Source organism: Coregonus lavaretus (assembly GCF_964263955.1).
Source record: "Coregonus lavaretus genome assembly, chromosome: 3".
Classification (NCBI taxonomy): domain Eukaryota; kingdom Metazoa; phylum Chordata; class Actinopteri; order Salmoniformes; family Salmonidae; genus Coregonus; species Coregonus lavaretus.
Genome location: NC_139990.1, coordinates 26,425,324 through 26,452,443, shown reverse-complemented (window position 1 = coordinate 26,452,443; position 27,120 = coordinate 26,425,324). Strand labels below are relative to the sequence as shown.

General features: G+C 42.5%; 1 protein-coding gene across 1 annotated transcript in view; it reads right to left on the bottom strand.

Annotated features, from left to right (window-relative positions):
* Positions 1–19,024: 19,024 nt before the first annotated feature.
* Positions 19,025–27,120, bottom strand: part of LOC311110368 (cell adhesion molecule CEACAM20-like) — a 29,107-nt gene continuing 21,011 nt past the window's right edge. Inside the window, exons 8-9 of the mRNA XM_084153001.1 lie at positions 21,156–21,196; positions 19,025–20,618 (exon numbers count right to left, since the gene is read on the bottom strand). Coding sequence (XP_084009127.1) covers positions 21,178–21,196 — 19 coding nt within the window. The 3' untranslated portion in view covers positions 19,025–20,618; positions 21,156–21,177. The remainder of the gene's footprint in view (positions 20,619–21,155; positions 21,197–27,120) is intronic.

Below are 27,120 nucleotides of genomic sequence, written 5' to 3'. Positions count from 1 at the left end.
CTAGTAGAAACTGAGGATAACTGGATCTGCTCACAAAAATGAGAGGAATATAAGGAGGCTTAAGGACCAGCAGGTGGCACTACAGTCATTGTGACACCCAGGCTGAAAAGCACACCATTAAAGATCCAGTGCAGTCAAAAATGAGATTTTCCTGTATTTTATAGATAGTTCCACACTATGAGGGTGGAATAATATTGTGAGAATTACGATAATGCCCCTTTAGAGTTGTTTAAAAAATGGAAGCTGGATTTTCAGCCCGTTTTGGTGGGATGGAGTTTTGGCCTGCCTGGTGACATCACCAGGCGATAAATTAGTTAATAGACCAATAGGAAAGAGAGTTCCAAACCTTTCTGCCAATAACAGCTAGTTTTCAGTTTTCCCCACTCAGATCCCTCCCAGACAGTCCTCGGAAAATTCTTGCTTGAGAAATTGCTTTTGCAAAGAAGCTATTTTTGTTTATATTTTACCATTTAGATTGAAAACAATCACAGTAAGGTAATTCATTGTTAGCCAGAAATATTTTGATATTGAGATAAAAACAGCTGCATTGGACCTTGAAATTTCCCCCATTAATGTTATGGTTTACAAACACTACCTGGTCAAAGGTCAATGGACTTAAAAGATGAAATATCTTGAGTGAGTGCCAAAATGGTCACATGCAAACACCTCTGATAATACACATCCTGTTGTGCATTGCTGCTTTATCAAACCATAGTAACACTGTCCCAAACAAAAAACATATTAGTGCCTGTTTGAATCCTGAAACTACTTTAACTTCCGCACAGACTAATAGATGACCAAAGACCACACTGGTTCTACTGAATCTACATAAGCTATGAGAGAGGATATGATGTGGTCATTGATGCCTCACAGGAAAGTATGCATCACTTAAAGAGATGTGACCCAAGATGTGGCTTTGTGGCTTGCAGAGTGTGGCGTTACTATTTCTTGGTAAATGTTATTTCAACACTTTCCCACAATCAGTAAGTCATGAATAATTTACCCCAAACTTGTACAATTAGGGGTCTGTTTTGGAAACCATGAAACAAATCGTTTCATAGAAATCAACAATCTGTTTATTTTTTAGCATACAGCAATGTAGGGCTAATGTATGAAACAATTTAAAACCGAAACTAACTTAATTTAAATGAACTTCATATTCATCGTAAAATCAATTTGTAGTAAATACCTTTTTAGGGTCAATGAAAAGTTGTGATGGTATAGAGCATCTCAAACATGTGGACACCTGATGACATTTCACTTAGTTTTGTTAAGAAGAGAGATCTGGACAAAATTAAAATAAGAACTCCCTCACAGTGTTTAGTCTTGTTATTGTTTAGTTTTTCTGCTCCATCCTTTGCACTCAGGCGTACCAGGTAAGAGCATGCCAGCCAAACCTGTACCTCCATTGTCAAGGCGTCAGTGTAATGCGGTAGGACGAAGTCAGGCGCAGGACACAGAGCTAAATGAAAAACGTACTTTACTCGTAGGTATCTGAATGAACAAACCCGCTCACATACGACAACCAAAACATGAACAAACACGCACAACACACAGTGTGAGCCAGAGGGTTAAATAGGGAAGACATAATTACATGATGGGAAACAGGTGAGACCAATACAGACAAAACAAGTAGAACATAGAAACATGGATCGGTAGCAGCTAGTACTCCGGTGACGACGAACGCCGAAGCCTGCCCGAGCAAGGAGGAGGGGCAGCCTCGGCTGAATCTGTGACAGTAACCCCCCCCCCCACCTTGACGCGCGGCCCCAGCCGTGCGCCGACCCCGGCCTCGGGGACGGCCAGGAGGACGCGGAGCAGGGCGAGTCGGATGACGACGGTGTAAATCCCTCAACATGGAGGGATCGAGGATGTCCCTCCTAGGGACCCAGCACCGTTCCTCCGGACCGTACCCCTCCCACTCCACAAGATACTGCAGGCCCCCCACCCGACGCCTCGAATCCAAGATGGAACGGACCGAGTACGCCGGTGCCCCCTCAATGTCCAGTGGGGGCGGAGGAACCTCCCGTACCTCAGACTCCTGGAGTGGACCAGCTACTACCGGCCTGAGGAGAGACACACGGAACGAGGGGTTAATACGGTAATTAGGAGGAAGCTGTAACCTATAACAAACCTTGTTCAATCTCCTCAGGACTTTAAATGGCCCCACAAACCGCCGACCCAGCTTCCGGCAGGGCAGGCGAAGGGGCACGTTTCGGGTCGAGAGCCAGACCCGGTCCCCCGGTGCATACACCGGGGCCTCACTGCGGTGGCAGTCGGCGCTCGCCTTTTGTCGCCTGATGGCCCACTGCAGGCGTACATGGGCAGCGTTACAGGTCTCTTCCGAGTGCCGAAACCACTCATCCACCGCAGGAGCCTCGATCTGGCTCTGATGCCAAGGTGCCAGGACCGGCTGATAACCTAACACACACTGAAATGGAGAAAGGTTAGTGGAGGAGTGGCAGAGTGAGTTTTGGGCCATCTCTGCCCAGGGGATGAAACCCGACCACTCCCCCTGCTGGTCCTGGCAATATTTTTTGCTATTGGATTAAAGGTAGTTAAAATGACTAAATGGTGATCCTATCACAAAAGGTTCTCATGGTATTTCATGAAAAACTTTGCATGAATGAAATATGTGTGAAACCCCAAATGAATGCACAATCAATGGTTCTGAACATAAGATTGGGTCATTACTAGTGTTATCAGTTTTGAGTTTTGAAAATTCACAACATGCTTGGGAAAAAAGTTCCAAAGCGATAAAAAATACTGTAATGACCGGTGGGGATAAATGATGTAAATTCAATGTCTTTAGGTGTGTGTGTGTGTGTGTGTACCTTAAACTTACATTGTGTAGGTTTACTAGGCTACACATTACATATCACATTGAGCCAGACAGTAACAAAAGGTTAATTCCCGTTTTTTGTGTCTGTTACTGTGTCGCTAAGTCTTCTCACATCAGAATGCTGTGTGATACTCCCCTGGATTCATTCACTATCTGGGAGTTGGCAATGTCAAAATAGATATGGGAAGTGGGTGACTCCTTTTCAAGGGAATGCTGATCTTGTTTACTTTAGGATGTTGAGTAATACTGTATGTGTTTGGGGGTTGGGAAGGGATTGGGAAATGTCACAGTGTGTTCCTGGTACTATTATAAACCAATACAAGCCTGCCAGAATGTGTGTGTTCCTACTACTGCTTTGAAGCAACTGATAGAATGCAGGGGAGTTACTGTGACACAGGGGGAAATTATTACCATTAGGCTACACTACTGTAGGGCCTAGCTAGCTAGTCTGGCCAAGCAAGACTGAGGCCTAGCAAACCTAACTACCAGCATCAAATTCTGAGTTTGTTTTGGTAAGGATGGTATGATTGCGCAGGCATAGATAGACAGTTGCACCACTCCCTCTGTAGTGCCAAGACAAAAAGGGAATAACATTCAAAAGTCATGTAGAAACCAGTGTTGGGGTCAATTCCATTTCAATTCCAGTCATTCAAATGAGTAATTGTAATTGTAGTTTTGTTTACTTTCTGAATTGACAGAAATTTAAATGGAATTCAACCCAACCCTAGTAGAAACTGAGGATAACTGGATCTGCTCACAAAAGTGAGAGGAATATAAGGAGGCTTAAGGACCAGCAGGTGGCACTACAGTCATTGTGACACCCAGGCTGAAAAGCACACCATTAAAGACCCAGTGCAGTCAAAAACGAGATGTTCCTGTATTTTATAGATAGTTCCAGACTATGAGGGTGGAATAATATTGTGAGAATTATGATAATGCCCCTTTAGAGTTGTTTAAAAAATGGAAGCTGGATTTTCAGCCCGTTTTGGTGGGATGGAGTTTTGGCCTGCCTGGTGACATCACCAGGCGATAAATTAGTTAATAGACCAATAGGAAAGAGAGTTCCAAACCTTTCTGCCAATAACAGCTAGTTTTCAGTTTTCCCCACTCAGATCCCTCCCAGACAGTCCTCGGAAAATTCTTGCTTGAGAAATTGCTTTTGCAAAGAAGCTATTTTTGTTTATATTTTACCATTTAGATTGAAAACAATCACAGTAAGGTAATTCATTGTTAGCCAGAAATATTTTGATATTGAGATAAAAACAGCTGCATTGGACCTTGAAATTTCCCCCATTAATGTTATGGTTTACAAACACTACCTGGTCAAAGGTCAATGGACTTAAAAGATGAAATATCTTGAGTGAGTGCCAAAATGGTCACATGCAAACACCTCTGATAATACACATCCTGTTGTGCATTGCTGCTTTATCAAACCATAGTAACACTGTCCCAAACAAAAAACATATTAGTGCCTGTTTGAATCCTGAAACTACTTTAACTTCCGCACAGACTAATAGATGACCAAAGACCACACTGGTTCTACTGAATCTACATAAGCTATGAGAGAGGATATGATGTGGTCATTGATGCCTCACAGGAAAGTATGCATCACTTAAAGAGATGTGACCCAAGATGTGGCTTTGTGGCTTGCAGAGTGTGGTGTTACTATTTCTTGGTAAATGTTATTTCAACACTTTCCCACAATCAGTAAGTCATAAAGAATTTACCCCAAACTTGTACAATTAGGGGTCTCTTTTGGAAACTATGAAACACATCGTTTCATAGAAATCAACAATCTGTTTATATTTAAGCATACAGCAATCTAGGCCTAATGTATGAAACACTTTAAAACCGAAACTAACTTAATTTAAATGAACTTCATATTAATCATAAAATCAATTTGTAGTAAATACCTTTTTAGGGTCAATGAAAAGTTGTGATGGTATAGAGCATCTCAAACATGTGGACACCTGATGACATTTCACTTACTTTTGTTAAGAAGAGAGATCTGGACAAAATTAAAATAAGAACTCCCTCACAGTGTTTAGTCTTGTTATTGTTTAGTTTTTCTGCTCCATCCTTTGCACTCAGACGTACCAGGTAAGAGCCTGCCAGCCAAACCTGTACCTCCATGCTCTGAGCCACTTGGGACAACGTATCAAAATGGAAGGGCATACCCCATCGCTGCTTTACGCTGCTAAGGTGTAATATGAATGACAGTTTTACATGTTTTTGGATTCTGCAGACTTCTTTTGTGGTGTGTGACAATTCGAATGCCAGATTTTCAGGCCAAGTCTGTCACATACATTGAGTGTACAAAACATTAGGAACATCTTCCTAATATTGGATATGCAACCCCTTTTGCCTGCAGAACAGCCTCAATTCGTTGGGGGCATGGACTCTACAAGGTGTCGAAAGATTTCCAAAGGAATGCTGGCCCATGTTGATTCCAATGCATCCCACAGTTGTGTTAAGTTGGCTGGATGTCGTTTGGGTGGTGGACCATTCTTTATACACACAGGAAACTGTTGAGCTTGAAAAACCCAGCAGCGTTGCAGTTCTTGACACACTCAAACCGGTGTGCCTGGCACCTACTACCATACACTGTTCAAAGGCACCTTTGTCTTGCCCATTTACCCTCTGAATGGCACATACACAAATCATGTCTCAATTGTCTTATAAATCCTTCTTTAACCTTGTCTCCTTCCGTTCATCTACACTGATTGAAGTGGATTTAACAGGTGACATCAATAAGGGATCATAGCTTTCACTTGGATTCACCTGGTCAGTCTATGTCATGGAAATAGTTCCTAATGTTTTGTACACCCAGTGTTGTCTCCTTAAGATCCTATCAGTAATATCAGTTATGAAATATAACATCTTAGTCAATCATAATGTCAATGAGTTTTTATATTATCACGTCATCACTAAAGGCTGTTGTAATTCAGTGTTTTGTAAAAGAGGGGGGAATAATTTAAATAAAGAGATACATTATATTACACAGACATGTTTTACTTTAACAACAATTTACAGTTATCAATTTATCCTTGGCAAACAGTGACATTAGATCCCAGTTAAGCTGCAAAGGCTGCTACTAGTTTGGGCTCTGCCTCAGCAGAAGTTTTTTGGGAAAGGTTGTCACCGACACCTCGCCCAGTCTACTATGGTGGCAGCAGTAGTTGTAAAGATCACTCTTAATCCTGCAGGTCTGGTTCATCAGGATTTCCTTCGAATTCTATAAACTATGTAAATGATGAATGCAAATACTTTTATCTTATGTCTCTCGTTTGTAACAGACCATGAACCCACAACCAGGATACAGTCTGGGCTCGATTTTAACAAACCTAACGCAATGGTTCATCTTAGCACTGGTGATAGCGTTATATAGGTTCGGGGGCGTTCATAATTATTAGGGGTTCAGAAGCAAAGCTGGTTATTTTTTCTGCCAATTGGTGAAGAAATGCTAATTCCTATGAGATGGTAAGGCCTAGGAGGTTGCAACTTTGCTTGATGGTAAAGGGGCAAGGGCCACACCCTCTCATGCAATGTCATGACAATTGGCCACATGGTGGCGTAATAAAAGGCCATAGAAAATGCTAACTTTGAAAGCTCACGCCCCTCATCCCATTTGAGTCCTGAAATTTGGTATATAGGTCCCTCTCCTCACAACGAACACATATGCCTCAAGGACCCATAAGGTCCGCCATGATGAATTTTGAATTTTGTGAAAAACACTTAAAACTCTACTTCTCTGGTACCAAATGACCGATCTGCACAAAACTTGATAGTTGGCATCTATGGACCAAGCTCTCACAAATTATGTTTATCCAGGATAGTATCTCAAACAACATGGCCACTACAGACCAATAAACATTCATGTGGGTGTAGTCTGGCACATAAATACATATAACTCTGACACAGATATTTGTATTGTAACAAAACTTGGTACACATGTTCCAAACATTGCAAGACTCAACATATCTAAGCACATTCAGAACGACCACACGGTGACGCTATAACAGACACGTTTATATGTTTGACTCAGTGTGATGAAATGTAGCACATGTGCTCAGGGATATGAGTCTAGCTAACCTGTAAAGTATGATTAAGTTTGGCTGCATGGTGGCGCTGTTTGACAGGAAAAATAATTAATGCAAGCTCATTGGCTCATAGCGGCTATATTGTGTTGCGCAAGAGTTTTGGAAAATATTGAGTTTGAAGATGTGCATCTATAAATGCTATATATCAAATTTGGTGCCAATCGGTTCAGCGGTTCTGGAGAAGAAGACGTTTAAAGTAGTCAACCTCATTGAAAATGGTCCAAAATACATCAAAAGCATCATATTGCATGATCTGTTTGATGTTGAGTTCTGATATTTAACAAGTGTGGTACGGAGTACAGAAGTAGCTCATCCTAGGGTGATGTGTCCAATTTGTCCTGATGTTGGCACAGTGGGCCCACTGTGCTTGCAGCTGCTTGCAGCTATATTTATTATTATTATAATTGCATTGCTTCAATATGGAAATACATTGTTAAACATAGGCTACTGTAAATTGCAGTCTGGACATGGACATACCAAGCTTAGTCAATAAGCAAGATTAAATTCACTAGGTTCTAAAAAGACAGGCCTAAAAAGGCCTAAAAAGACAGCGTGTAATTCTAATTATAAACTGGGTGTCGAGCCCTAAATGCTGATTGGGTGAAAGCTGTGGTATGTCAGACCATATTCCATGGGTATGACAAAAATAATACTTTTTACTGTTCTAATTACGTTGGTAACCAGTTTATAATAGCATTGAGGCACCTCGGGGGTTTGTGGTATAAGGCCAGTACACCACGCCTAAGGGCTGTGTCCAGGCACTCCGCGTTGCGTCATGCGTAAGAATAGCGGTTAGCTGTGGTATATTGGCCATATAAATCAAAATCAAATCAAATCAAATTGGATTGGTCACATACACATATTTAGCAGATGTTATTGCGGATGTAGCGAAATGCTTGTGTTCCTAGCTCCAACAGTGCAGTAGTATCTAACAATTCACAACAATAACAAATCTAAAAGTAAAGGAATGGAATTAAGAAATATATAAATATTAGGACGAGCAATGTTGGAGTGGCATTGTCTAAAATACAGTAGAATAGAATACAGTATATACAGTTGAAGTCGGAAGTTTACATACACCTTAGCCAAATACATTTAAACTCAGTTTTTCACAATTCCTGACATTTAACCCTAGTAAACATTCCCTGTCTTAGGTCAGTTAGGATCACCACTTTATTTTAAGAATGTGAAATGTCAGAATAATAGTAGAGAATGATTTATTTCAGCTTTTATTACTTTCATCACATTCCCAGTGGGTCAGAAGTTTACCTACACTCAATTAGTATTTGGTAGCATTGCCTTTAAATTGTTTAACTTGAGTCAAACGTTTCGGGTAGCCTTCCACAAGCGTCCCACAATAATTTGGGTGAATTTTGGCCCATTCCTCCTGACAGAGCTGGTGTAACTGAGTCAGGTTTGTAGGCCTCCTTGCTTGCACACGCTTTTTCAGTTCTGCCCACACATTTTCTATAGGATTGAGGTCAGGGCTTTGTGATGGCCACTCCAATACCTTGACTTTGTTGTCCTTAAGCCATTTTGCCACAACTTTGGAAGTATGCTTGGAGTCATTGTCCATTTGGAAGACCCATTTGCGACCAAGCTTTAACTTCCTGACTGATGTCTTGAGATGTTGCTTCAATATATCCACATAATTTTCCTTCCTCATGATGCCATCTATTTTGTGAAGTGCACCAGTCCCTCCTGCAGCAAAGCACCCCCTCAGCATGATGCTGCCACCCCCGTGCTTCACGGTTGGGATGGTGTTCTTCGGCTTGCAAGCAACCCCCTTTTTCCTCCAAACATAACGATGGTCATTATGGCCAAAGCGGTTGCAAACCGTAGTCTGGCTTTTTTATGGCGGTTTTGGAGCAGTGGCTTCTTCCTTGCTAAGCGGCCTTTCAGGTTATGTCGATATAGGACTCGTTTTACTGTGGATATAGATAGTTTTGTACCTGTTTCCTCCAGCATCTTCACAAGGTCCTTTGCTGTTGTTCTGGGATTGATTTGCACTTTTCGCACAAAAGTACGTAAATCTCTAGGAGACAGAACGCGTCTCCTTCCTGAGTGGTATGACGGCTGCGTGGTCCCATGGTGTTTATACTTGCGTACTATTGTTTGTACAGATGAACATGGTAGCTTCAGGCATTTGGAAATTGCTCCCAAGGATGAACCAGACTTGTGGAGGTCTACAATTTTTTTTCTGAGGTCTTGGCAGATTTCTATTGATTTTCCCATCATGTCAAGCAAAGAGGCACTGAGTTTGAAGGTAGGCCTTGAAATACATCCACAGGTACACCTCTAATTGACTCAAGTGATGTCAATTAGCCTATCAGAAGCTTCTAAAGCCATGACATCATTTTCTGGAATTTTCCAAGCTGCTTAAAGGCACAGTCAACTTAGTGTGTGTAAACTTCTGACCCACTGGAATTGTGATACAGTGAATTATAAGTGAAATAATCTGTCTGTAAACAATTGTTGGAAAAATTACTTGTGTCATACAGAAAGTAGATGTCCTAACCAACTTGCCAAAACCATAGTTTGTTAACAAGACATTTGTGGAGTGGTTGAAAAACAAGTTTTAATGACTCCAACCTAAGTGTATGTAAACTTCCGACTTCAACTGTACATATGAGATGAGTAAAGCAGTATGTAAACATTATTAAAGTGTGATGACCCTCCCACTCTGTCTGCTGTTTCTCTCTTTGCTCTTGTTTCCTTAGTAGGATGCCGGTGGGCGGAGTTGGGAGGGTCGTCAGCTACATGGGAAACACCTGGGCCGGGTGTGTCCCAGCATAAATGGACCTCTTCCACATTCATTGAGAAGTCTCTCTCCAGGCAGATACTTTGACTTTGGTTGTGGTATTTTTTGTGGCTTTTTGGTTGTTGCTTTGGCACCTCTCAACACCTTTCCATATTACATTTATGCATGCAAACACTCACTTGCATTACTGATTACACACACCATTGTCATTTGATTTAGTTTACTTTAGTTAATAAATATATACTTTGAGTATTCCTTGTCTCCACGTGTCTCCCTTTTGTTACGAACTTGAGCCGGTTCGTGACAAAAGTCACTAGTGTTCCATTATTAAAATGTCAGTAATTCCATGTCTATGTATATAGGGCAGCATCCTCTAAGGTGCAGGTTGAGTAACCAGCTGGGTGGTAGCCGGCTAGTGATGGCTATTTAACAGTCTGATGGACTAGAGATAGAAGCTGTTTTACCACACCTCCTCGGGTCTTATTGCGTAATTATACAACGGGTGGTTTGGAATTCCCATTGTTAGTCTATCCTGCCCATAATATACTAGACAACATCGGGACGAGTAATGAGACAGACAGGCAGCTTTTCTCAGCTAGTCGAAATCTTGAATCAGCATAATTTTATGGATATAGATACAAAGAAATGTCGATAGAAAAACAGGTAAAATGAAATGAAATGCTGCTAGTTTGCTGTCTTCCCAGCTTCAGTCTGAAGTGATTGTGTTAGCTGTGTAGTTGGGTAACTATCAAGGGGGTAGAGCCTGCATAGCAACCATTATTGTTTACATGGCAGTCAATAGGAATAGAACTAACCAGAGAACACCTAAAACTGGACTTGACAACAAGTGTTAGTGAATGGAGCATCAGTTTTGGTTGAAAAATTGATGGCTTGGGAAAGAGTCTTGCTTTTTAATGCTGGTAACCCGTTGCATAAAAGTAATAATACACTTGAGTCGATGTGTTATGACATTTTTATCATGGCTGTGACATGGTCATAGCCACAAGTTCTCTCCTGTATCATTTATTAATCAAATTCTATTAAAAACAAAACAACATGTTTTAAATAGGCTATATCTAAATACAGTACAGGCACCATAATTGCTCCCCGTGGGCGTATAATACAGACAAGGCAACATAGACTATGGAGGGTTTTACGCACATCCAAACTTTTCACAGGAGCTGGATAAAGATCCAATATAAAGAGAAAGGGGGAATGTCCATTCACCATTATACTGCTCGCAAATGTAATGTTTTCTGGAACCATCTTACAGATCATATTTGCACTTCTCCAGAAATAGCAGACAGAATTGCATTGCATTCGAGCCATGTACGTTCTTACCATAAACCCATGGACAGTTAATCTTTCTAATACATTTGGTTTTTAATCAAATTAAACAAAAAACAATCAATCCATTTTTTAAACCAACAACAATATTTCTAAATAGGATCGGGTCAGAAGCATGATATCATAAATTGCTTCTCTCGTTCCATGGCACTGTGTGCGCACGTAGGCCTAAATGTCTTTATGCATTACAGTTGCACGTCTATACAAATACTAGGCTCCTGTTAATTCTATCGCTGCCTATATGTGCGAAGCGTATTCCCCCAAAAAATCTGCCATTGATATATGGCATTATAGGAAGATTGAATAGTTTGGAGGAGCGTGTCTTTGGTAATCTTAGGTCCCCTGTAGCTCAGTTGGTAGAGCATGGCGCTTGCAACGCCAGGGTTGTGGGTTCGTTTCCCACAGGGGGCCAGTATGAAAAATGTATGCACTCACTAACTGTAAGTTGCTCTGGATAAGAGCGTCTGCTAAATGACTAAAATGTAATCGGGCGTTCTTTGTAAATGGAGATGGATAGCCTACTTGAACAAGTGAAATGCAGGTATGTGAATTGTGAATATTTGGTCTTCAAAGCACTCTCAGTAGACCATTTAAAACCCCTTTATTCATAGGCTACTTTTGGCTAATGGCCAGGAGAAAAAGACGCACCTATGCCATGCTGCTAAACCAGCCATGATTAAGGGGAGGGTAGGCTATGCTTGGTTTTAATCAAATTAAAAGAAATGGGATTATTTAAGATACTCTTTGAAGAGATAGGGTTTCAGATGTTTTCGGAAGATGGGGTTCCACCATTGGGGTGCCAGGACAGAGAAGAGCTTGGACTGGGCTGAGTGGGAGCTGCACTCCTGTAGGGGTGGGAGGGCCAAGAGAACAGAGATGGCAGAATGGAGTACTCGGGTTGGGGTGTAGGGTTTTAGCAGACCCTGAAGGTAGGGAGCGGCAGTTCCTCTTGCTGCTCCATAGGCAAGTACCATGGTGGATGCGCGCTTCGACTGGAAGCCTGTGGAGTGTGCGGAGGAGCGGGGTGACACGGGAGAATTTAGGAAGGTTGAACACCAGGCAGGCTGCAGTGTTCTGGATAAATTGCAGGGGGTTGATGGCACAAGCGGGGAGCCCAGCCAACAGCGAGTTGCAGTAGTTCAGACAGGAGATGACAAGTGCCTGGATTAGGGCCTGCACCGCTTCCTGTGTGAGGTAGGGTAGTACTCTACGGATGTTGTAGAGCATGAACCTGCAGGAGTGAGTCCCTGCTTTGATGTTTGCCTGAGAAAGACGGGGTGTTGTCGAGGGTCACGCCAAGGTTCTTTGCACTCTGAGAGGGGGACACTGTTGAGTTGTCAACTGTGATGGAGAGCTCTTGGAGCGGGCAGGCCTTCCCCGGGAGGAAGTGCAGTTCCGTCTTGTCGAGGTTGAGCTTGAGGTGGTGGGCCGACATCCAAGATGAGCTATCTGGCAGGCACGCAGAGATGCGTGTCGCCACCTGGGTGTCAGAATGGGGGAAGGAGAAAGGTGGTTGAGTGTCATCCGCATAGCAACGATAGGAGAGACCATGTGAGGATATGATGGAGCCGAGTGTCTTGGTGTATAGAGAGAAGAGGAGAGGGCCTAGAACCTAGCCCTGGGGGATACCAGTAGTGAGAGCATGTGGTGCAGACACAGATCCTCTCCACGTCACCTGGTAGGAGCGGCCTACCAGTTAGGATGTAATCCAAGAGTGTGCAGAGACGCCCAGCCCTGAGAGGGTAGAGAGGAAGATCTAATGGTTCACGGTGTCGAAGGCAGTGGATAGATCTATGAGGATGAGAACAGAGGAGAGAGAGTCAGCTTTGGCAGTACGGAGAGCCTCTGTGACACAGAGAAGAGCAGTCTCGGTTGAGTGACCCGTCTTGAATCCTGACATGTCAACCAACATACATGACACAGTGGTAGACACACATACACACACCAACACAAATGAACACACACAACGCACATTCCATGAGTATTTTCAGACTGACGAAGCCCCAAAACACTGATAAGGGGAAGGAGGGCATACTGCAAGAGTTGCACAATCTCACTACATCAAGTTTCACTGCTAAACTTCCTCTCCTCGTTTCCGTGGAAACTGGATCTTGACCTCTGACCCCTGGTGTCACTAATAGTGACCCTGTCCCTGGGTGTAGGCTAGGCTACTCAATCTACTATGGGCATTGTGACTTTGAGCGAGCTCATAGTCATAGTGGGTACATTCCAGTGTAATTGCTTTGGGCATGTCCCATCCTGTACCCTATACCTCTCTCAGAAAGGCTGGGCTTTTCACTAGTGATGGGAACTTCAGCTCTTTTTACTGGCTCTGTTCTTTTCCACTCATTCAGTCAAAATAACTAATCTTTCGACTCATTTCGTTCATTTGAGTCAGTAATACCAGAGCATGCAGGACCCCCTACCGGCGAACGATGAACTGAAGGGGGCTTATTGGAGCTGTCATTTGTGACTGAGACTTAGAGGTGTGCTTTAAACAATGTACATTTGTTGATTGCTAGGCATACAAATAAGATTATTTCTTGATTCATTTGAAACTAGGTCTATTTGTGGCTGCAACCGAACTAGTTTGTGAATGACGGAATGTATTGCTTGACTGTCATGAGGGTGATAAGTAGCCTGACGACTCTTCCGATGCTCTGTCATTCACTACATACTTCTCATTATGGAGAAGAAACTAACGTCCGTGGGCGTGGCATAGCGTTTGGCCGGAGCAAGTAACCTAGGTAGCCAGGCAAGGTGGTAAGCACAGTCTTTCGCGAACTGCAGCCCCCCAAACCATTCGTTCTCAAGTTCGAGTTTGTTGAGCAGAGGCTGTGTATGTTTTGGTTCTACAAAGCTGTGTCCATCATAACATTCAATAATCAATCAATTGCATTCATTCTTGCACCATGCGATCAATGATCAGTGCTAAACATGTATTTTTCTTCTCTAAGCTCATGATCTATTTACCTGCCCGCATATGACAGACAGTTAGTGGTCAGAGCACGTCTCTGGAGCTGTTGAGCTAAATATTGAGATAAATAAACACACCCATGTTTTCGTTATAAATCAGACCCGTCCTGAAACTGTGTGCGCGTGGAGATGATTGTGGACTACAGGAAAAAAAAGAGGACTGAGCACGCCCCCATTCTCATCGACGGGGCTGTAGGGGAACAGGTTGAGTGCTTCAAGTTCCTTGGTGTCCACATCACCAACGAACTATCATGGTCCAAACACACCAAGACAGTCGTGAAGAGGGCACGACAAAGCCTATTCCCCCTCAGGAGACTGAAAAGATTTGGCATGGGTCCTCAGATCCTCAAAATTCTACAGCTGCACCATCGAAAGCATCCTGACTGGTTGCATCACTACCTGGTATGGCAACTGCTTGGCCTCCGACCGCAAGGCACTACAGAGGGTAGTGCGTACGGCCCAGTACATCACTGGGGCCAAGCTTCCTGCCATCCAGGACCTCTATACCAGGCGGTGTCAGAGGAAGGCCCTCAAAATTGTCAAAGACTCCAGCCATCCTAGTCATAGACTGTTCTCTCTGCTACCGCACGGCAAGCGGTACCGGAGTGCCAAGTCTAGGTCCAAAAGACTTCTCAACAGCTTCTACCCCCAAGGCATAAGACTCCTGAACAACTAATCATGGCTACCCGGACTATTTGCACTGCCCCCCCACCCCCACCCCCCACCCCATATTTTTACGCTGCTGCTACTCTGTTAATTATTTATGCATAGTCACTTTAACTCTACCCACATGTACATATTACTTCAACTACCTCAACTAGCCGGTGCCCCCGCACATTGACTCTGCACCAGTACCCCCCTGTATATATACTGTTATTTTATTTTACTTCTGCTCTTTTTTTCTCAACACTTTTTTGTTGTTGTTTTATTTTACTTTTTTATTAAAAATAAATGCACTGTTGGTTAAGGGCTGTAAGTAAGCATTTCACTGTAATGTCTGCACCTGTTGTATTCGGCGCATGTGGCCAATAACATTTGATTTGATTTAATTTGAACAAGCATTAAAACGCCGCCTGAAAAAACGCACATCGTTCACCTTTTATGATGACAATAACGCCCGTATTTGCTGTATACTTTGGAAGTATTCGAATTAGGACGAGGCAGTTTTTTAAAAGGAAATAGCAATAGCGAACTTAATCAAATGTCTTTATTGGTGATGGCAGAATGTTAAACTTTTGCAGTGACATTTGCTGTAGGTTTAGGCTATCTGTCAGACAAAAAGTTTATGAAAGACAACAGCAATTGCAAACAGACCATTTAAATTGAATAGGTCCTCACTTATTGCATTTACTTTTTCTCAAACTGATGCTTCACTGCCCGAATTCTGAAACATTGTCTACTTACAGTGGTAGCCATACACACTTCAACGCAAAAGATAAACTGTTAGATTCTACTGTATGTTATAAACCACGCTTCCTTTCTGATGCATAGAACAAAATACTTGAAATAATAGCATATCTAATAGGCCCAATTAAATGAGAGATGCGCATGGTCATTTGTTGTACGCTATGGCTACTTCGGAATATGAACCTACCATGGCCAGAAAAGGTGAAGACTTTATTCTGCAATGGTTATGAAAATATTAATTATGTGTATAAATGCAATATTGTCTACTCGAAAAATGGGAAATTACAGTATTCAGACGTAAACTACAGAAGTAATCTACAACCGTCATCAATAAACTGCGCTCCGGATCGGATGGCATAGAGTAAAATACTTGAAATAGCTTATCTGTTTACTACTGTGAAGTGGGTCCAATTAAACTAGAGATGGGACGAATGGTATCCTTGTTGTAGGCCTATGCAACTTCGTGAGGATGAAACCATGACAGAAAAGGTGAGGAATGTATTATGCAATGATCATGGAAATGAAATAAATAATAGCCTAGGAAATGGATGCCTATTTTTTATTATTTTAAAATGCAAAGATAAACAAAATAGATTTTTCTCTCTTCTCACTAACGGCAAAGGATTGCATCTTGTTATTAACCTGTTTATTGTTATGAATAAGCCGGTCTATCATATCTCCCATTTGCACAAAATACTAATCTACTTGCCTGCTTGAAATGCAATACTTTAACCACTAGAAACTGTGAGTGCTCATTATCTAAAGTTTGTGGGAAGGTGATCACACAAAGTTCAGTTTTTATAAATGCCAACTTTAGCGTGAAAACTGGCGCACGCATGTTTTAGGGTCTATTTTTTAAGTACGCATGGTTTTACAAATGAGGCCCCTGGGCCTTGGACGTGGAGGGGGATTCACTCCAAGGTACGTTTCAGGTCTGTGCGCTAGAGAAGCCATTGGTAAAGAAGTAATTGACACCAAGTTTTACTATCTAGGAAACTGTCTGTATGTTGAGGATAAGTGTGTAAATGCAATGGTAGAGGATTGAGAGAGCTGAATGGACACTGCCCCCATGACATTTCAGCAAAACCTGAAAGTCCTCATTTGTGACTGGGGGCTATTCTTTAGCCAACACTCTTCATGGGTGAGACACTCACTCACTCACTCACTCGATCTGCCAAGCAGACTTATTTATGAACTAATGTCCTGGGCAGGCACACCTTCCTGACAGTGACAGGGTTATTGAAAGTCAGGTAGAGGTAGCCTACACCCAACATAGCCTTCAAACCACATGGCCACAACAAACATGTTACAATCAAGTTATTAAAGAATTATACAAACTCCTCTTGGCTTTAATTTTCAAGATAATTGCTCAAAAAGTCATTACATTCAGTAGATTTGATTTCATGGCTTACTACACACTGTTGTTTGACAAGCAGAACACTTTGCACTCAATAAAACTAATACACTGGCAACAAAAAGCTTGAGATCCTAGATGTGGTGTAATCTTATAAGACATAAAGACAGCTTTAAACGGGATCCAGATATATTTTTGTACACTTACATTTGATTGAGTTTTCTTTTACATTCAAGTACAGTGTTACACAGTTGTCCCATTGTTTTAACACCCAACCAGACAAATATTTTAAAAAGCCATTGTTGACTCAGGCAAATTGACTTGATAGACTTGTCACTACCAAGAGCTTCCTGCACCTTGTAGTGTTTGTTCATCCAACCGTGCATTCGTATTCCCTTTCCAATTACACTAGACAGGTTAGCTCATTTTATATGAATGTGTTTACAAGAGGATCAAATCCAGTTCAAATGTAAATATGTGGTTTCAAATCCAGTCTATTATGGTTTGGATAAAATATGGATGCTTTATTTAACCCACCCCAGAGCTCAGGGTGTCGGTTTCCCACCCTGAGCACACAACTTGCCCACCGCAGTGATTCTCTGTTGTTAAAGCAGGTCTTTACATCGTTTCTTTCTTTCTTTCTTTCTTTCTTTCTTTCTTTCTTTCTTTCTTTCTTTCTTTCTTTCTTTCTTTCTTTCTTTCTTTCTTTCTTTCTTTCTTTCTTTCTTTCTTTCTTTCTTTCTTTCTTTCTTTCTTTCTTTCTTTCTTTCTTTCTTTCTTTCTTTCTTTCTTTCTGAGGCATATCTGTGAAGAAACAGGGGGACTGGTGTGGCAGGAGAGGAGAGCACCATTGCATACACACACACCAACTTCAGCAAAACAGAAATCCTCTCAGTTATCTCACCAGTAAAGAGTAAACACAGGATTTCAAAAATGAACCGTTGGTCCGCCTTTATGTTCTGTCATTCCAAATCCCAGGAACGAGAGAGAGAGAGAGGTGATTGGGTGTTTGGAAACACAGCGACTGGGTTGGCTAGCTAGACATAGGTAGAAAAGTTCACTTTGAAAAAAAACAAGACTGTAACACATGCAAATCGCATTAACAACAGAATAATAAATACAACTAAAAATGATTAATGAATATAGGCTGGTCAGTCGTTAAAGAATAATACGCCTTTCTGTAAAAAACCTGAGAAAGTTTCTGACATTTGAAATATTCAAATTAAGATAAAGCAAGAAACCCCAAATAGATGACCGAATGAAAAGCCCCAAAAATACAATGTTCATTACAGTATACATTTACATTAAGTAAATAATATTTACAAAGGGAGCAGTTTATCGATGTGCCATTTTTCATCAGAGCTGGTCTATCCCTTTAATAAAAATGCTCAGCTACACTAAAACACTGTTCAGGTAAAGTTGTCAATTTCTCCCTGTTTATCTTCAAGAATTAGACCAACTAGACAAAAACGTAACAATCGCATTCTTCCTCAGTCAATCAAGTTTCTTATTTAGATCTCTTTGACAACTAATGAGCCATATGACAATATCAAATGCAGTGGTAAGACCAGTGTATCTATGCTGAACAAAAATATAAACTCAACATGCAACAATTGCAAAGATTTTGCTGAGTTACAGTTCATTTAAGGAAATCAGTCAATTAAAATAAATTAATTAGGTCCTAATATATGGATTTCACATGACTGGGCAGGTGGGCAGCGATATGGCATAGGCCCCCCCACTTGGGATCCAGGCCAACCCACTGGAGAGCCAGGCCCAGCCAATCAAAAAGTGCTTTATTGCAGACCACCCCCCCGCAGGTGAAGAAGCCAGATGTGGAGGTCCTGGGCTGGCGTAATTACACGTGGTCTGCGGTTGTGAGGCCGGTTGGACGTTCTCTAAAACGACGTTGGAGCGGCTTATGGTAGAGAAATTAACATTACATTCTCTGACAACAGCTCTGGTGGACATTCCTGCAGTCAGCATGCCAATTGCACGCTCCCTCAAAACTTGAGACATCTGTGGCATTGTGTGTTGTGTGACAAAACTGCACATTTTAGAGTGGCCTTTTATTGTCCCCAGCACAAGGTGCACCTGTGTAATGATCATGCTGTTTGATCAGCTTCTTGATATGCCACACCTGTCAGGTGGATGGATTATCTTGACAAAGGATAAAATGCTCAATAACAGGGATGTTAACAAATTAGTGCACCAAATTTGAGAGAAATACGTTTTTTGTGTGTATGGAACATTTCTGGGATCTTTTTTTCAGCTAATGAAACATGGGACCAGCACTTTACATGTTGCGTTTATATTTTTGTTCAGTGTATTTGGTTACTTTCTTCAAATTCTGGTGTCCGTGTATCTGTCTTTATGTGTGTGTCTTTCTGTTTGAATAGACCGAATGCTTTATATAATTACATGTTTTAACAGAGTAGGTCAAATCACAAGAGTAAACACCTTCCACAGCCAAGTGACATTAACATCACCAGGCCTACCAGAGTAACTGCCCTGTACTGTTCATGCAACGCAAAACCCCCCACTGGCTTTGATTGGCGGGAGAAAACTCAACAGATAAAGAACTCTTAACCCATAGTACTGTGTGTTCTAATTGAAGGTGTGTATGATTGAGTGTCACACACCTGTGTGAGCTGTTAAACAACTAATTGTTTGACAGCAAACAACTCATTATCATTCATTAGATAAAAGAACATCATCAGCTCAGTGTATTCATCTGAGGGTTCCAAAAAAAACAAAGCTAAGAAGCAGGTAAAAAGGGGTTGTGTTACAGTTAACATAAAATGGCACTTGTTCATTCATGTTTCTTAAAACATAGTTATGTATTTTTTTGGTTTAAACTACAAAAGCCCAAATTATAAAAACAATATTCCAATTTCAACGATGGATCCATTTGAAAAGTGGAATACAGCAAATAACGAAACTCAATAGCCCTGAAGCACACACATTTTCCCTCCAAAACCAAAGAATGTCTTTGCCCACAAAAATTCCTACCTTTCTTTTCTCCCCCGAACATTTGCTGCGTGTTGGATCTTGTCATTGCTGTCTTCACATTAAGATCTTACGAGCAGATCTTGGAGAAGTAAAGACCAAAAAATAAAAGGGAAAAAAAGCAATCCTTGGGATCAAGCAGACACCCGGCTGTGGTAACGTCAGATTTACAAACCTGTGTCCGTCAGGTGTTAGAAAGTTTCAGACGATACTTGCCCATTCGCCTTGATGTTGTAATCAGTGAGAAGTGACCAAGTGACTAAGGACTCCAATGTATTGCACCACTAAATCCTCCTCCAGTTTCTCAAAGCTGAAAGGATCACTTGTGACGGACAGGACATCACCATCGCTCAAGTCTATGATGCGATTCATTTCCCAAGGAATGTGTGGAGAAATTGATGTATGCGATGACATTCCTCTGTTTTGTGAGAGGAAGAGTCAGCATCCCAGGGAGTGTTGGAAGCTGTTTACCTTAGCCAATGGGATGGATGGAGAGGAGGGAAGGTGTGTGAAGGAAAATAAGTCATTTCAGACAGATAGATGTTAGATGGGATAGATATGTTGGAGCTTTCTGGTCCAATCCAAGCCCAAGGACCCAGAGTTCCAGACACACACCACCATTTTCAAAGGAGATGACCAGGTCCTCTGATGTGTGAGGGTTAGGGAGGGGTGATGTTGTGACCACTGGGGTTATGTGGACTTTGTGATTAATAGTTTGTATGGCTGGACAGACCTGGGGGAGGTTTCCACCTGAGTGGTCTTCCTGACTGCAGAGATTGATCTTGAGGGGAATAATTGGCTGATTCTTTGGGCTGATAGCTCCTGTGGGGAAGAAGAAAGGGGTCACATGACTCATAGTTTACCACTAAGTGATACTTACAACAACAAGAACAACTTCTGAAGTTAAATAACTTTTTATTCATCATCCCTCGTCTGAAAGTCTTTCACCTCTTAGGTGAACATTGGCAATAGTTAGGCTATACAGTATCTAATGGCTTTTGTTCTACTTCAACTCCCAAAATGCTAATAGGCTAAAATTAAATAATAACAACAATGAGGACCTTTGCATTACTTGTTCATTCAGATGAAAGGACACACTGATTTACTGTAGCTATGCCAGACTCGGACTTGGTGCCAGACTTGGTACCCACTCCCTCCGTATAAAGTCAACATTCTTATCTGAAAGTCAGAGGCCTTTCAGGTCAAATGTGAGTGATAGGGAGTGGCATGTTTGTCCCAGGTCAGTGGAGACAGCCTTGATAACTGTTGTCACAACACAGGATAATGCTAGCCTGCGTTGCCTGACAAGGGAAATCAAACAACTTGAGGATAACATAGAGTTATCAAAGAGCGGCTTACCAGCTTTCCTCTGGGCACTCTTCTAGTAGGGCGACTCGATCCTGAAACAGAACATAAAATAAAATAGTGGCGATTACTGTAATGATGACCTCGCTTTGAAGGGATTTGAGAAAACAAGACGCCTCACTATTGTGGGGATGATAACTTCACTTTGACAACCTGAATTACATGATTTTAGGTCATATACCCACATGACAGCAACAAATATAAAGCAGGCAGCTATTATTTCAAAGGAATTGTGTCTCCTAATTTGAAAATGGCAGATTTGGACACTGATAAGCACCTAAATTGGTACGCAGTGGCTGTACAGTAACATGCTATACATAGTTTATTTGGTACACCCATCTAGGACCGGGTCAGACACCCATTTGCCCCCAGAACAGCCTGAATTCTTCGGGCATGGAAACGTTGCTCAATTGGTATCAAGGGACCTAGCATGTGCCAGGAAAACATTCCCCACACCATTACAGCACCACCACCAGCCTGTACCGTTGACACCAGACAGGATGGGGCCATAGACTCATGCTGCTTACGGCAAATCCTGACTCTGCCATCAGCATGACGCAAGAGGAATCGGGATTCGTTGGACCAGGCTATGTTTTTTTACTACTCCTCAATTGTCTAGTGTTCGTGATCGCGTGCGCACTGGAGCTGCTTCTTCTTGTTTTTAGCTGATAGGAGTGGAACCTGGTGTGGTCGTCTGCTGCAATAGCCCATCTGTGACAAGGATTGACGAGTTGTGCGTTCCGAGATGCCGTTCTACACACCACTGTTGTTGCCGGCCTGTTAGCTTACACGATTCTTGTCATTCTCCTTCGACCTCTCATCAACAAGCATTTTTCGCCAACAGGACTGCCGCTGACTGGATGTTATTTGTTTGTCGCACCATTTTCGGTAAACCCTAGACATTGTTGTGCGTGAAAAGCCCAGAAGGCCGGCCATTTCTAAGATACTGGAATTGGTGGGACTGGCACTGACGATAATACCATGCTCACAGTTTTACCCATTATAATGTTCAATTGAACAATAACTGAATGCCTGGATGCCCGTCTGCCTGCTTTATATAGCAAGCCACGGCCACATGACTCACTGTCTGTAGAAGCTAACCATTAGGTGTACCTAATAAACTGTCAACTGAGTGTACATGACGTCAGAGCTCAAAGTCTCCGCCTCACAGCGCGGTATGGGTTTTGACTGACAGCGGTTCTGAACTTGAGCACCCCGAGCGACAAGATGTTGCCCCCATCCCTCCGTCTAATTGGGTAATTTGAGCAAATGTTTTGTTGTCTGAGTGAGGGAAATGCTGTAAATAAAGAGGACTCAATGTATTTTGAAAGATGAGACGTTGGGGATTATAATAAATATCGCTTTTATGCCATAGAAACAAGCCAAACACTTCACATTTCCGTATCATAAAACTCATGTAATATACAGTACATTGTCAATGTTTATGATCACTATGCTTGATGTTCAGTTACAAGATGACGTGGAGTCATACCCTGGGTTGTTCTGAACAGAATGAGCCTGTGTCAAAATAACTACAAGTCTGCTTGCTCTACTTCCTCAACAGCACAGCTAGGAGAGCTTGAATTAGCACCTTATAGTTAAAGACTCTTCTTTGAGTCATAAAAGTGCATTAAAATTGCTTAGGAGCTGTGCACACTTTGGAGAGGTGTGTAGCCACTTGGAGACACCAGTTAGACCTCTCACTCAAACCCTTGTCATTTTTTGTCTTATGTTGTACCTACCCCAAATCTTCCATGAATATTCTTATCATGTTACTGAATGTATCCAGAGTATTTCCAGATTTCGTTATCAACAAATGCGGCGAAAAGTACAGTAAATGTAAAATGCACATACAATCAACAGTGTAATGTTTGGATTCAGTCTTGTGTCAGATTAACTGTTTTGTCCTTGCCTTTAGTCTAATAATTTTCCCATAATCTCTAAACTGTTTCCTTTTAATTGCTACCATGGTCATGCATACGGTTTTCATCTTTCTTCTGTAAGAAACATTTCTTTTTAGCCCTATCCATATAGGCCAATTCCTACAAGTTTAAATGGTTCATGAACAAATCCTAATGCCCTGACGAACACGAGCAGTGTTGGTAGGTACTGTAACCTTTTTAATGCTGGGATCTCATCTCAGAAAGCACCTAAGCATCTAGCCTAGTTTTGTGCCATTGATAAGAGCAGTAGACATAATAATGGGGACAAACACAGGAAGAGGATGACTCATTAACTTGCCAGTTTTCACATTGATCCTGCAGGTATGCCCGTGTACCATTACTATGGCTGAATTACGGCATGCCTTCAGATAATATGAGTACTTCCGTAAGGAATGACCCTCAGGACAAACTCTATGGAGGACACTTTAAGTCATAGTGGAAGGTAAGCGAGGACAGAGGGAACCAAGTGGAAGAGAGGAATGTTGAGTAAGAATGTTAGAAAGAGTAAAAGACAGTAAAAGACAGAAGCGGTGAGAAGAAGAGGGAGATGGACAGAAAGCGAGAGAGAGACCTGTGCAGACACGACGGTGACATTCCAACCATACTCTCAACTCAGCCTCTCCCCTATAACCAGTGACTACCCTGGAAAGGGGGAAAATCCAAGTGATGGCAATAAAGAAGAGCATACCTTTATCTAATCATTGTTCCACTGACTCAATCTCTGTCCACCTCTCTAGTCCATCAAAACGTACCCAAAATCTGATAGAGGGAGATGCTGCTTATAAACAGGGCAAGGTGACCAGGGACAATTGTTTGGTTAAACAGTACAAATATGACTTACGCAGATCGATCAAGATGGCGAAACACAAGTATAGGGAGAAAGGGGAGGAGCAATTTAGCGGGTCGGACACAAGGCGTATGTGTCAGGGGCTCCTAACGATCACAGACTATAAAAAGAATGCCAGCCACATCACGGTCACCAACGCCACCCTACTGGACGAGCTAAACACCTTTTTCTCAAGATTCGAGCACAATGACCCTGAGCTGCCAAGGAGAGCCCCCGATGACAACACACTCACCGTCTCCACTGACGACATATGTAAGTCATTCAAACGTGTTAACCCTCGCAAGGCTGCCGGCCCAGACGACGTCTCTAGCTGTACCCTCAGAGCATGTGCAGACCAGCTGGCTGTTGTGTTCTCTGACATTTTCAATCTCTCCCTAGCTCAGGCCGCTATCCCCACCTGCTTCAAGATGTCCACTATCATTCCCGTGCCCAAGAAAGGGAAAGTAACTGAACTGAATAACTACCGACCCGCAGCATTCACTTCCGTCATCATGAAGTGCTTCGAGAGTCTGGTCAAAGACCACATCACCTTCTCATTCCCCGACACACTCGTCCCTCTCCAATTCGCCTACCGCCCTGACAGATCCACAGACGACGCAATCGCTATTGCACTGCACACTGCCCTTACCCACCTGGACAAAAGGAATGCATATGTGAGGATGCTGTTCATCGACTACAGCTCAGGCTTCAATACCATAGTGCCCTATAAGCTCATTACAAAGCTCATGGCCCTGGGTCTAAACTCCTCCCTATGCAACTGGGTCCTGGACTTCCTGACAGGCCGCCAGGTGGTAAAGGTAGGCAACATGACCTCCTCGACACTGATCCTCAACACATCCTGTATTCCCTGTATACCCATGACTACGTGGCCTCACACAGTTCCAACTCCATCATCAAGTTCGCTGACGACACGACAGTAGTAGGCCTGATCACCAACAACAACGAGACAGCCTACAGGGAGGAGGTAGGCCCTCTGATGGCTTGGTGCCCAGTAAACAACCTCTTAGCAAAACAAAGGAGCTGATTGTGGACTTCAGGAGGAACCAGGCTGGACACGCCCTCATCCTCATCAATGGGGCCGCCGTGGAGACGATCAATAATTTCAAATTCCTCGGCATACACATCTCAGAGAAGCTGAAATGGTCTAACCACATGGACACCGTAGTGAAGGCGCGACAGTGACTCTTCAACCTCAGGATGCTGAAGAAAATAGGCCTGTCCTTGAGGGCCCTCACAGTGTTCAACAGCAGCACCATCACAGCCTGGTACGGCAAAACTCCACTGCCGCGGACCGCAAAGCTCTTAAGAGGGTGATACGTGCAGCCGAACGCACCATTGGGTGCACACTATCTGCCCTACAGGACACCTACAACACCAGGTGCTGTAGGAAGGCCAAGAAGATCATCAGGGACCCCAGCCATCCAAGCCATGCCCTGTTCTTCCTGCTTCAATCACTCAGACGCGGGCAGTACAGGAGCATCATTGCAAAAACTGAAAGACTGGCCAATAGATTCTACCGTCAGACCATCAGACTGCTGAATAGCCACCACTAGTCAGCTACCTGCTATACCCTCCCCCCTGTTACTCCCCCGATGGACAACCCCCCCCCCAACTACTTTATTTATTTATTCATCACCGCCACAGTTGTTATTATGTGTATAGTGCTATTTCTTTTTTATTACCAGTTCCATTATTTTATTTCACTTAGTCCTGCATGTTGTAGCTCGAAGCCTAAGATTTTCACTGTACCCTGCAATCACACCTGCAACTCTGTACATGTGACTATTAAACACTGAATCTCTGAATCTGAAGTGAGGAGAGGGGCTTAAGCTCGGCTGGAGGGGCCGTTCCACTCCTGGGGCAAAACATTCCGACAGCTTGTTATCTTAAGGTGATTCAGAGAGGAGCGAAAAGAGGCGGACCCCGCTGTTGAGATGGAATCTTCCTCTCCTGAGTGTGATGCTAGAGAGAGTGTTGGAATGTGGTCCGACTGTGTTTTCAAAATACTGAAACCCACAGCGTTGATCCAGGCTGATAAGGCCAGGCAGAATGAGTAGAGTGAGCCAGCATAAATACATATGCAGGTCTTTGGCAGTGGTTTATCTGTGAGTGACATATCACAGTTATCTACTGTAAACATGTTGTCATGGTATTGATCTAGCAAATATCAACAGAATCATATCTTAGTTGCTTAAATCAGTCTTGGATACTCTGTAAAAGTGTCATGTAACGTATATCAGAACATGGTTAAACAAATTCAGTGTACACCTGAGAAATAAATCTACAGTTGAAGTCGGAAGTTTACATACACTTAGGTTGGAGTCATTAAAACTAGTTTTTCAACCACTCCACAAATGTCTTGTTAACAAACTATAGTTTTGGCAAGTCGGTTAGGACATCTATTTTGTGCATGACACAAGTAATTTTTCCAACAATTGTTTACAGACAGATTATTTCTATTATAATTCACTGTATCACAATTCCAGTGGGTCAGAAGTTTACATACACTAAGTTGACTGTGCCTTTAAACAGCTTGGACAATTCCAGAAAATGTCATGGCTTTAGAAGCTTCTGATAGGCTAATTGACATCATTTGAGTCAATTGGAGGTGTACCTGTGGATGTATTTCAAGGCCTACCTTCAAACTCAGTGCCTCTTTGCTTGACATCATGGGAAAATCAAAATAAATCAGCCAAGACCTCAGAAAATAAATTATAGACCTCCACAAGTCTGGTACATCCTTGGGAGCAATTTCCAAACGCCTGAAGGTACCACGTTCATCTGTACAAACAATAGTATGCAAGTATAAACACCATGGAACCACGCAGCCGTCATAACGCTCAGGAAGGAGACGCGTTCTGTCTCCTAGAGATGAACGTACTTTTGTGCGAAAAGTGCAAATCAATCCCAGAACAACAGCAAAGGACCTTGTGACGATTCAGGAGGAAACAGGTACAAAAGTATCTATATCCACAGTAAAAACGAGTCCTATATCGCCATAAAAAAGCCAGACTACGGTTTGCTACTGCACTTGGGGACAAAAGATCGTACTTTTTGGAGAAATGTTCTCCGGTCTGATGAAACAAAAATAGAACTATTGGCCATAATGACCATCGTTATGTTTGGAGGAAAAACGGGGTTGCTTGCAAGCCAAAGAACACCATCCCAA